Below are 12,429 nucleotides of genomic sequence, written 5' to 3' on the forward strand. Positions count from 1 at the left end.
GGGTATGGATTGTCATGCGCCTTCTGCCCGAGTACCTGATGGGACAGCAGCAGGCGTGTGACTTGTTTGTGCCTCTCCAGGAAGCTGAAAGAGCAGGTTCAGAGGATCACGGTGAGGTTACTTCTGTCTGGTCAGGTGAAAGGCCAGAGGAAGGATGATGAGTTAGGCTGGCTGCTTGAAGGGGGCTTTCTGAGATTTTTAATCTTTCCTTGGAAGCAGGAAAAATCAGGAGAGAGAAAAACTGCTACAAGGTGCAGCTTGGAAAGTGGAGACTGGACATGAGGAAGAAGAAATGTGCAGTAGAGCTGAGAGAGTTGTCATCAGTGCAGCTGAGCCTAGTTGGAGGCCTGTAACTAGTGGTGTGCCCAGGAGTCAGTACTAGGTCGAATCTTATTCACTCTATTTATCAGCCACTGGATGAAGGGACAGAGTGCACCCTCAGCCAGTTTGGTGACGATAGAAATTGGGAGGAGTGACTGACACACCAGAAGGCTGTGCTGCCATTCAGAGAGACCTGGACAGGCTGGAGAGGTGGACAGGGAGGAACCTCATGAGGTTCAACAAGGGCAGGTAATAGAGTCAGATGGAAGATATGTGCAGGCTGATACAGGGACAGGACAACACCTGGGGGCCTCTTCTTGCAGGCTCTTGGCACTTTCCTTTGGCCAACAGCAATGGCAGCTGATGCCCCAATAAAGGGCATCTGAACCTGTCCCTGTTGTGATGTTCAGGGTGGCCTGTAGAGGTGTTCATCTGATGGGATGGAGTCATGTGCCACAGGGAGAGCTCAGTGTCTCTCTTCCTCCTCTCCATCTGGTGGATTTACTAGATCTTTACTGACTGCATTGGCAGTTGTCTCATGGTCAGCCCCATGTCGTGTGACACTATTCAGAGCAGCTACTCAAGTCAAAGTTCCAGTCCAGGCCCACAGAGCTATCTGAGATGCCAGGACTGGCACAGGAGTCACAGGTCCTACAGGAAAAGCAATTCTCATTCAGGGAGGGTGCGTGACAGACACCACTGATGGCACCTCAGAGAGCGGGATTTGGTGCCTTTGTGCCATCAGTGGTTACCATCAGTCAGAGGCATCAGTCAGCAGATGATACCAAAGAGGTAAGGTCCCAAGCACAGCAATGGCCCATATCAAAACTCAATTGAAACCCAAAAGGTAATTCAAGGACACCAAGACGTGCTGTTGCTACATCAGGAACAGTTGAAAAAGAAACAGAGATCCTACAGGACTACTCCTACATTAGGTAAGAATACATGTAGATAGATCTGGGATAGTCTATGTCCTCTTTGCTGCAGTTACCACCAGCAAGGTCTCCCAGGCCTTTGAGCTGTGAGGCAGGACTCTGGAGGAGAACAACCAGTGGCGGATGGGGATCAAGCCAGGGGTCCCTTAGCAAACCACACCCTTTCCAGTCCATGGGACTGGACATGTTGTATCCAAGGGTGCTGGTCAGCTCATGAGGATGACTAAACCCAGCCACCCCCAGCAGTGGGCATTCCCCATCTCCATGGCCTGCACGCAAGTTGGAAACATCTGTATCATCCCTGATATGCACAGAAGGGGCCTTCATTCCTGCTATGTTTCCAGTAAAACCCTCCTCCTCCTCCTCTACCTATTTTCTATTGCTGGACAGCCTTTTAAGGATTCGATAAAGCCATCAGCAATCTCTTTATTTCTCACTGACATCCGCCAACTCCCTGTCCCACACCTACACATGGCCAACGACTACTGCTCAGGGCCGCTTCCTCTTCAGAAGAGGCCTTGAGTGTTTTAGATCTTCCTGGTGCTTTTTAGAATCTTCCTTGGTGCCTCTAGAGCTCATGGTGAGCTTTCTTAGACACAGCAGGGCCTTTTTGACCATGTCTTATGAAGTGATTGTCTGTTTGTGATCATCTGTGCAGGAGCAGTCCCAGAAAAGAACCAAATCAATCAAAACCGATACTGAGTGAAGTGTCGGTAGGAGCCAGGTGAGCTGCCCTCATGGCTGTGGCTTCCTGGCAAGGAGTCTGTCCTGAGAAGGGGATCCAGCCTCAGCCACGCTCTGAGAGGGAAACAGCAGTGTCTATGCCACCTGGTGACACAAAGGGTGGGTTTTACAAGGCCACCCTTCATCTGAACCGCTTCAGAGAGGGACTTGTGGATTGGGTATCACGCTGTGGATGGCAAATGCTGATTGCATTGGCATTACCCAGAGGGGCTACCCTGGTGCAGATGGCTCTGCTGCAGACATTGGTGTTTAGGCAGACGAATGCTGTTGTTGTTGGAGATAGTGAAATCACCCGAGCACTTGGAGGATAATTTGAGGATTGCCACCTCAGTGGCCCTTCAGTGAACTGGTTCCTGTTTGCCATTGTCTCCCTGTCGTGGTGCAGGGTGTGGTGTCAAAGGTACTGAGCAGAGGAGCACAATCCCTTCTTTTGGCTGCGCTCCTGCTCCTACAGCCCAGGAGGCTGTTGCCCGCCTTTGCTGCTGGCTCATGTTTTGCCTGATGATAATCAAGGACCACCAGGGCCATTTCCACAGAGCTGCTGCCGAGCCACATGGCTCCTGGCCTCTCTCCCTGCAGCCTGTAGTTCCCCTGCTCAGCCCTTGGGTCTCTTCAGAAGGCGTGTGTGAGATTCACTTCTTGCTTTCTCCAGTCATGGAGACCTTCCAACTGGACCAGAGTACCCCTACTATGGCACTGGCCTGGTCTGTCAACAGCCTCGGCCTCATCCCGTCTGCTCCAATGGGCTCCTAAGGGTTGGGCTGACCTTACCTAAGTAACCCCTGACTTGATCTCTGTCACTGTTGGATTGTTTCTGGGCTTCTGCCTCTTAGACACACAGAACTGGAAGACCTTGCTGGTGAAGACAAAGGCCAAAAGTGACTCAGACCTCTCTACACCTACTCTGAGGAAATTCAGCAGTGGCCACACATTGTCTGCAGTTCTTCTTGAACTGTTCCTGAAGCAGTAACAGCTCATCATTGTGCCCTTGAATTGCCTTGCAAGTGTCAGCCTCACAGCAGCTCTGGCTTTTCTAAAACAAAAGGGAGTTCTGAATTCCTCCTTTTTTCGATCCTTGCATCCCCCTCTTGTAGGCTTCCTTTTTTTCTGTGCAGCTTCGCTGTGAGTCTCCTGTTCCCCCAAGCTTCTCTCCTGACAGCTCTGCTTGTTGTCCTGACTCTTGGTGCGCACTCTCTCGTGCTTGAAAGACACTGTCCTTGAACACCAGCTAGACTGAGCATTGCTGCCCTTCTGTGCTGCTCACATGGGCTCCTGCCCTAAAATTCACAAGGCTTGGCAAAAGTCTGCTCCTCTGAGGTCTAACATCTACACTCTTCTATTCTCCTTCTGCTTAGGAGTGGAGACGCCATGCTTCCGTGGTCATGACAGGAAAGGTTTTCACACCCATGCCCAGCTCTTCCTTCTTTGAAAGCAAGAGATGCAGATGAGCGTCACCCTTGCTGACCAAGCTGGCAGCTGTGCTATAAACACCTGTGTCCCAAGCCCCTCCAGAGACCTCCAAGACTGTTTGCATGTTGTTGTGGTCCCCTTCCAGTGAATGCCAGGTAATTCAAGTCCACAAGGGGACTTAAATGGGTTCTCTGCCTCACACCATAATGTTCTGGAGTGGATGGTAGATGGCAGTGTGGAGAGGAAAGGAGGTGCCCACAAAGAGAGCAAAACCTGCTCTCCTCAAGGCCAGAGAGAAACAGAGCAGGGCTGTGCAGTCTGAACAGGAGAGGGGTTTGTTGTCTGTTGTGTCTCTGCAGCCCCAAGGGCCTGTGGTGGAGGGGAAGCTGACCTCAGGAAGGAAAACATGAAGTTGAAAATGTCCTTGATGTGGACATCCTGTGACTCAGGCACACTGTGAAAACCATTCGGCTGATCCGTGATTGTATCATCGAGGGGACGGTTACACACTGGAGGAGAGAAGAACCAGCAGAGTTGGAGAAGGAATGTCCATGAGCGAAGACCCTGCTGCGATGAGCTTTGTACTCACACTCTGCCCGACATTTACTGGATAGAGACAGGACACCCCTGAGGTGATTTCAGTGGTGGGATTCAGTCACTGGCCCAAAGGCATTGACTCTGAGGTGCCCTGGGTGGTGCCTGTCACTCAGCTAGTCTGAATGGGGGCAGGATTCCTGGGTTGGAGCTGTGCTGTCCGTGCCAGGTGCCTGCAGTTGTGCTGGGGAGCCCTGGCACCTCCCATAGCACTATGGGCCTGTATGTGGATATTAAAATGAGGTTCAGCTGCCCCGAATTAGGGCAGGCAATGAAGGGATGCACAGGAGACAACTGCTGTTAGACTCGAAGGCCATAGAGAAAATAGAGCTGGTGGAGAAGAGAAAGAGAGAGACTTGGCTCTGCCTGTGCCACATGGCTCCGTTTGATCAGCTGAATACCTCTAGAGGATGCCCTGGACATAGGGAATAGTTACAGGTTCAGTGGTACTACCCACGGGCACCTTCTGTCTTTTAAGTTGGCCAACGGAATTTCCCACCAGCCTCTAAGGAGATGCCCCCAGATGTTGCCCTGTGCCTAGGAACTGCTCCATCAGAGCTTGCAGTCACCAGCATGCATCTTGGTCACCTCTGGCACCAAATGTGTCACCAAGTGTCTGTGCCTGAGCACCTTCCTCCTGCCCTCCATTTCCAGTAACGAGCAAGGGAGCTGAGACAAGGAGCTCACGTGCAGGAGCCTATCTTGTGCACGTCTGAACGGAGGCAAGAGGGATCCCCCCTCCTGTGGGTTTGTGGTGGGCATGGGATGGAGCTAACCCCTCTTTTAGCCCTGGGGACTATAGACCCAGGATGAGATGCCTCCCTTGAGACAGCTGAATCCCTTCCCTCAGGCCAGGTGAAGGAGATCCCTCCCTGTGTTTTAGAAGAATCCAGGAAGACCCACCGCTGAATCGTGAGGTCCAGACAGGCCCCCCTCACTTTCTAAACTTCCTCTCCAAGAGGAGTGTCGGTGCAGCTCGATCCAGCCTTAGCCCCCGACTGCAAAGAAGAGTTTGGAGCCTCGGTTCTAGCAGACACACGTGTTCCTGAGCTGCCTCCCCTCATGAGTGCCAGAAGGTCAACTGCCCCAAGGGCGTGTGTGGCTGTGGTGAATCCTGGAGAGTCCCTCCCGGGAAACCTTGCCAGCTGGAGTTAAAGCACAACCAACACAAACTCCAGAGGTCTATTCCAGTGCTGGACTCTTCCCCTGGTGATTGGGGTTTTTTATTCTTTATGTCAAGTTAGAAAGCATTAGACAACTACGTGGACGAGATCATAGGAGGGGAACATGACTTTCATGTCTTTTAACATTTTACAGCTGATTCCACACAGGGACACCGTAGATAGTCTGTGGGTTCCATCAAGCGATTTCTCAGCCTTGAGGGTAGCCATCTCTTCATCGATTGTTTCACCCTATGGGCCCCATTGACTACTGACCATCCTTTGATGATTTCCCTTTAACGTGTGGTTGGTCAGGCACAGCTTGAAGTAGCTACTGGCGTTAAGCTATAGAGGGACACTGAAGATGCTCTGGAGGACAAAGATGTCATGGTGGGGCATGGCATAATGGGAGGGCCTCAGGAGACCTTTCCCCTTCTTGAAGAGGATGAAAGCCAGGCTGGACACAGGGTTTTGTTGGAGCAAGTACGGGGTGCTCTATTCAGGCCACCATGTACCCCAGGGAGAGTTCTGGTACTATTTGGGACTCTTTTGCATACTCTGTAGTATCACTTTGTCCAGAGGAGTCTCTTCAAGGCAATTCTCACTTCCTTATTCCTCAGGCTATAGATGACAGGGTTAAACACGGGGGTCCCAACTGTGTAAAGCAGGACAAGGTATTTGTTGGTGCCTATGGAATCCCTTGACCATTGCTTTAAGTAGACGACTGTGGCCAAGCCGTAGCAGAGCGTCACCACCCAGAGATGGGAAGAGCAGTTGGAAAAGGCTTTGTGTCTGCCCAGAGCCAACGGTATTTTCAGAGTTTCCCTGGTAATTTTAACGTAAGACACAACTATGAAGGAGAAGGGAAGGACTCCGAATGCCAGGATGATGGTGTACAGCATCCCTTGGTTCCAGAAAGTGTCTGCACAGGCCAGTGCCAGCAGAGGGGGGAGGTCACAGAAAAAGTGGTGAAGGTGACGAGATGCACAGAAGGGCAAAGTGAACTCCTGGTGGGTCTGTCCTACTTGCACTGGTAAGACAGTCAGCCACGACCCCACCACCAGCCAGATGCAGAGACCCCTGCTCATGGTGAGGGTATAGTGCAGGGGGTCACAGAGGGCTGTGCAGAGGTCATGGGCCACAGCAACAAGGAGAAGGCACTCAATGCTGCCCCACAAAACCAGAAAATACAGCTGGGCAGCACAGCCAAGACCCTGAGGAGAAGGGCCTGGGCACTACGAGGGGTGCCATAGGAGCCGGTGGTACATGCTCACCGTGTGGAAGGCCAGCTGCAGGTGGGGCTGCAGAGATGGGGCTATGCTAGGGGGTGCGTGGCCACCCAGACAAGGGACCTGTAATCCCCCTTGGCTCAGCACTGCTGTGGCCCCATCTGGATGACCAGAGTCTGGCTTTGGGGCTCCCTTGCCTGGAGGAATGGGGAGGAAAAGGAAAGTCTGCCGAGGAGATCTGCCAGGCTGGAGTTTGGAGCCTGTGCAGGGAGGAAGAAGGTTCTGGGCTTCTTTAGCCTGCTGAAGTGGAGGCTGAGGGCACTACAGGAGCAGCGTGCACCTGCTTGAAGGGTGGTTTCAGAGCTGATGGAGATTTTCTTGGTAGTGGGAAGAGAAGGAAAGCTCCACAAAGTGCAGCTTGGAAGGTTTAGACTGGAGGGGAGAACAAAAGAAATGTCTCACAGAGGGTAGTCTTGCAGTGCAAGAGGTCCCCCAGAGGGCGTCTGTATCAGCCTATGGCTTTGTGTTTCAAGGAATGGCCAGCGAGAGTGGAGAGACACGAGAGAAGGTGGAGAAACGGTGGGGTGAGAGCTGGGTGGGAAAGCAAGCAGGGTGTGAACAGCCTGAAGGGAAAGAGGTGCAGGCTTGGGGCAGGGCAGGACAGCCTGCAGTAGAGATGGCCAAGGGCTGTAGCAAGGCTGAAAGGTCCAAGAGGCCTGAGGTCTTGGTCCTCTTGGCTAGAGCAGTTGCCTCTGCCAGCGAGGCTGGTGAGATGGAACTTGGAGGGTGTCAGGATGGGCCTTGGCAGGGCCTGAGGGTCAGGGCTTGGCCTTTCTGCTTCCTAAAGCAAAGCAAAGGGTTTTCTCAGCATTCCAGCCCCCTGCACAGGGCCTTGGCCTGCCTGCAAGCATGGCCTCCAGTGATCTGCTCTAACGAGGCCCTGGGGAGGCTTTGTCAGTAAGGGCCCTCAGGGGGGCCAGTCAGGGCTTCAAGGGACTTCTGGGCTTTGCTTCTGACTTTGACTTCTGAAGAGGTTTCTTCAGACTTCTCTCAGTACCTGAGGGTCATGGAATGAGCCCCAAATGCCCTAATGAGCTGTTTACCTTGTCATTTTCTTCAAGTCTTCAAAACTTGCACAGATAACTGGAGCTATTTCATAGTGTAGTTCAGGAGGAAGTTTTCAAAGTGCATCTAAGATTTTTTTTTTTTTTTTAAGGGTTACACCTTCTGCCTTTTCTTTCAGAGAAGGGGTTAGAGCAGCGTTCTCTAAGTGCTAACGATACCGAGGGTCTCCTCAGGAGTTCTGGACTGATCAGAAAGGCATTTTTTTGAGGTCTGACACTGTATGGACAACCTTACTCCTCACCTCCCCAACCCCATAGTTTTCCTCATTGTCCCCTTTAACTTGCATCACTTTTTGTCATATCAGCCTTCTCCCCTGCATTCTGCAGCTGGATGTTACAGCTCCATTGCATCATCTCCCGCCTGATCTCCTGACAGACCTGGCTGCACGCGGGCACAGAAGAACTTTCCTGATGTGTAGAGAACAGTGCGGCATGATAAAGTTTCATGAACAATAAAACACACTCTGCAAGCACATGCTCTGTCCGAGCTTTCTCTAATGAGCTTGAACTTCCTACAAGCGATAATCTGAGGAGAAATATCTACAGTAGGTGGATACAAGATAATTAGAAATAAAGACAATGAAAGAGTTGGCTAAGGACACAATCAGACTGTTGAAAGACAGGTAAGATTTTACTGCCTGAAGCTCAAAACAGCAACCTAGGTGAGAGGCATCTGAATGAACAAAGATTAAGGGGAGGAGGAAACCAGAGAGTAATGATCTGGCCAGTCTGCATCTGAAAAGATGACTTCAGAAATGGTCATTGTATCCTGAACAGGTGCAAATATCTGAAAGATTAAAGAAATTAGATCCACCATAGAACAGGAAGAACAGTGTTAGTGAACTCACAGGAGAAGATGGATATTTCTTTGGAATATCCCTTTGGAAAGGTTATGGGAATGGCAGAGGTCTCTTCTGAGAGAGGACAAACATCCATCTTTGAAAGAGGCCGAAAGTGCATCCCAGGGAACCCCAGACTGTACAAGCTCACGCTGGGGAGGAGTGTGACATCAATGAGAGTCCTCATGGGTGACAGTTCTGAGCACCTGCGGGAGAGTGACTGTCAACATGGACTCTCCAAGGGTCACTCGTGCCTCACCAACCTGACAGCCTGCACTTGTGCACGAGGAGATAAAAAGTGGCTGCCATTTGCCTCAGCTTCAGCCCAACCCTTGCCGTGGTCTCCCTCAATATTCTTCTACCCAAGTCAGGCCATTCCAGTCGGGACGGGTAGAGAAACATTAGGTTAAAACTGCATTAGGAAAAGCGTTGCTGGCAGGTGGAGGGAGGTGACCCTTCCCCTCACTCAGCACTGGTGATGCCACACCTGGAGTGCTGTGTCCAGTGCTGGGCTGCCCAGGGCGAGGAAGTTGCTCATCTACTAAAGCACGTCCAGCAAAGGGCCACAGAGCTGGTTTAAGGGACTGGAGCAGCTTTCATAGGTGTTAAGGCTGAGAGTTGTGGGACTGTTCAGTCTGGAGAAGGAAGCTTGGAGGGATTTTATTAATGTATAGGAATACTTGATGGAAGGGCATGAAGACCAGGGAGCCAAACTTTTCTTGGTAGTTCCCAGTGACAAGGGGGTGATGGACACAGATATATAGACACGAAATTCTGTCTGAAACAGGTAAATGCTATTTGACTGGAAGGGTGGTCAACAACTGGAACAGAGTGCCCCAGTGGATTGGTGGAGTCTCCATCAACCGACCTTGACCAGATCTTCAGCAACCTGCTCCAGCTGGCCCTGCCTCAGCTGGGGTTTGGACTAAATGATTTCAGTGTCTTTAGATGACCATTGAATGTCCCTTCCAACCAAATCTATCCATGATTCTATGATTCTAAAATCTCATTTTGGTGAGGAGTGTGCCATCAATTAAAGTCCTCTTGGGTGATGTTCCTGGGCCCCTAAAAGAGAAGAATGTGTCCAAATGCAGGCAGTATGGACTTAGCAAGGATACATACTGGGACGTACGTGGGGAACACACAGACCTTTTCTGGGTCCTGTTCAATTTAATACCTGTATCCATGACCCAGAGTTGTCACCGTGTTTAACAAGAACAAATGTCAGATTCGACTCCTGGGATGAAAGAACACCAGTCACAAGTGTAGACTGGGAGAGGACTGGCTGGAGAGCAGCCCTGCAGAATGGGATCTGGGGGTGCTGGTTGACAGCAGGCTCAACAGGAGTCACCAAGGTTCCCCATCAGCCAAGAGGGCAAACTGGAAGCTGGGGTGCATCAAACAAAGTAGAACCAGCCAGCCCAGAGAGGGGATTATCCCACTCTGTTCAGCGTTGGTGTGGCCTCACCTTGAGCACTGTGTGCACTTCTGGGCCCCACAATTTTCAAGGATGTTAAGATACTTAAGGTGCTCAGAGGAGGCCAACAAAGCTGGTGGCAGGGCTGGAAGGCATGTCCTATGAGGAACGGCTAAGGAGAGTGGGTTTGTGTAACTTGGAAATAAAGAGGCTGAGGAGTGACCTCATTGCTCTCGACAGCTTCCTGCAATGGGGACGTGGAGAGGGAGGGGCTGAGCTCTCCTCCCTGATATCCTGTGACACGGCATGTGGGAATGGTTCCAAGCTGCACCAGGACAGGTTTAGACTGGACATTAGGAAGCATTTCTTTACCAAGAGGGTGGTCAAACCCTGCAACGGGCTTCCTAGAGAGGTGGTCAACACCCCAAGCCTGTCAGTATTTAAGAGGCATTGGGACAATGCCCTTAAGGACATGATTTATCTTTTGGTGGCAAGTGGTCAGGCAGCTGGACTGGATGATGATTGTAGGCCCCTTCCAACTGAACCATTCTATTCTATAGACAAACCTGTACAGGATGGATCCCTCCAGCACCCGGGCTTTGACACTCAGTCTCCTCAGTATGAGCCCCTGAGGCTACAGTCCCATTCCAGATGCTGGTACAGACCACCTCAGTCTCACACACACACCCACACGCAAACTCTGACGTCCATTTACTCCGGTCTCTCGGTTGCTGGCACAAACGACACAAGGGCTGTCTGACCCCCTGGTCCTGCTCCAGTTGCTGCACTCACACCCCTGTGCTCACAGGTTCACGCAAAGGAGAGATTGACTCACCCAGGAAAGAGTTGGAAATAAAATTTCACGAGAAGACAGAACAGGTTACACTGGTCGAGGGCCTCCCCTAAACTTCCCATAATAAGTCCTGTGCAATCCAAAAATGCTCCTGCCCTGCATCCCAAAAGGTGTCCTCCACCTCCAGGCAACAGTCCCCTTAGCCCAAGTGGTGATCCAGAAAGCTGCTCTCAGTGACTTGTCTTGATGGGTTTGTCACCTGGATATGGGGCTGATGGCTCTCCGAGGGCAGCCCTGGAAGGAGCTGGGACAACTTGTTCATGCCTCAGGAGCCTGTAATCTGGGTTCCCACCTGCCACTGTGCCTCTGTGCTCTTCTTAGTTTGCAGAGAAGGGCTTTTGATGAGCTGGTGGCTCTCCTGGGATGGGTCTGGGAGAGCTGAGGCAGGGTATTAGCTGAGCTACTCCTTCTGCCATTGGTAGTGCTTTCTTCGACTGTACAGATGAGCTTCGTATCACTTAGCCTGACACAATCCCAGAAGAACATCAGCCTCCTGAGGCATCTGTGTTTGCAGGTCACATACATATGCACTGATATTATCTAAGATGTGATAGCAGGTCTTTGGAATCACTGTCCAGAAAGGCATCATGATGAGGGGAAAAGCTGTACTGTTGCACGGGCAATGGCTTTGTTCAGGGCCAGCATCACAGCCTTGTTTCTAAGGCTGTAGACGAATGGATTCAAGAATGGGTACAGGACGGTGTTCAGCAAAGCTACGATTCTGTTTGTCTCCAAGGAAACATCTTCTGAAGGACACACATAGAGAGCAATGCAGCTCCCATATGCAATGGCCAAGGTGGTGAGATGGGAAGAACATGTAGTAAAAGCTTTTTTCCTCCCAGAGACTGCTGGAAGATGTAGAATACAGAGAAGGATGCCCATGTAAAATGCCAGAGTTAAACCTAAGGAACCCAGTATGACAAATGATATCAAAAGAGAGTCTAGTTTCCAAAACAGGCTGGTGTCAGAGCAGGACAATTTGAACAAGGGGGAGTTGTCACCAAAAAAATGGTGGATCTTGTTGGAGCCACAGAAAGTCAGCGCGTGGAGGAGGACCAGACGGTAACTCATGAGTGTGATGCCTGTGACCCAAGCAGCAACAACCAGGCGGATGCAGAGCTGAGGCTTCATGATGGCAGCGTAACACAAAGGCTGGCAGATGGTAACATAGCGGTCAAAGGACATGACAACCAGAAGAGCAAACTCTGTGCAGCCCAGGGCAAAATAGAAATAGGATTGGGCAAAGCAGCTGCTTAGGGAGATTCTTCTCCTCCCAGAAGCCAGGATCACAACGGGTTTGATGCTTGTGGAGGATGTAAACCAGATCTCCAGGAAGGACAGGTTGCTGATGAAAAAGTACATGGGGGTTTGCAGGTGGTGATCCATACACACCAGGAAAATGATGGTCATGTTCGCCACCACTGTTGTCAGGTAGACGAGCAGAAGGACCAGAGAGAGAAATAGCTGTAGTCTTTGATCAAGCCCTGAGAAACCCTCTAGGATGAACTCAGTAACTGCACTTTCACTTTCTGGTCCCATGCTCAATTTCAGTTCATCTTGAGGAGACAGGAACCTGGCAAAAACCAACTGTGATAATTTCACCATCTGGGTGAATACTTCTGTCCTTCCTTTTCTGCTGCTTTCCTTTCTTGCAGTCTTGCTATATGACACAGACAGAGACAGTCCTTCAAGCATTTCTCCCACCCCAATTTCTCTGTTTCGCATTTCAGTGGGAGTCCTCACAGAATTTGTCGTCTCTTTTCTACCCTTTCCAAACACTCACAAAGGATTTCTTTCTCCAGA

At 50.9% G+C, this 12,429-nt stretch overlaps 2 protein-coding genes across 2 annotated transcripts; both read right to left on the reverse strand.

Moving 5' to 3' along the window:
- Nucleotides 1-5,730: 5,730 nt before the first annotated feature.
- Nucleotides 5,731-6,252, reverse strand: LOC147413038 (olfactory receptor 10AG1-like). The gene has a single exon (XM_086480910.1). The coding sequence runs from the start codon at nucleotides 6,250-6,252 to the stop codon at nucleotides 5,731-5,733; it is 522 nt and encodes a 173-aa protein (XP_086337036.1).
- A 4,959-nt stretch (nucleotides 6,253-11,211) lies between these two features.
- LOC147413039 (olfactory receptor 6E1-like) lies at nucleotides 11,212-12,231 on the reverse strand. Its single transcript, XM_086480911.1, has one exon. The coding sequence runs from the start codon at nucleotides 12,229-12,231 to the stop codon at nucleotides 11,212-11,214; it is 1,020 nt and encodes a 339-aa protein (XP_086337037.1).
- Nucleotides 12,232-12,429: the final 198 nt, after the last annotated feature.

The sequence above is a fragment of the Leptosomus discolor genome, unplaced genomic scaffold (assembly GCF_034619465.1).
Source record: "Leptosomus discolor isolate bLepDis1 unplaced genomic scaffold, bLepDis1.hap2 HAP2_SCAFFOLD_35, whole genome shotgun sequence".
NCBI classification, from domain to species: Eukaryota; Metazoa; Chordata; class Aves; order Leptosomiformes; family Leptosomidae; genus Leptosomus; species Leptosomus discolor.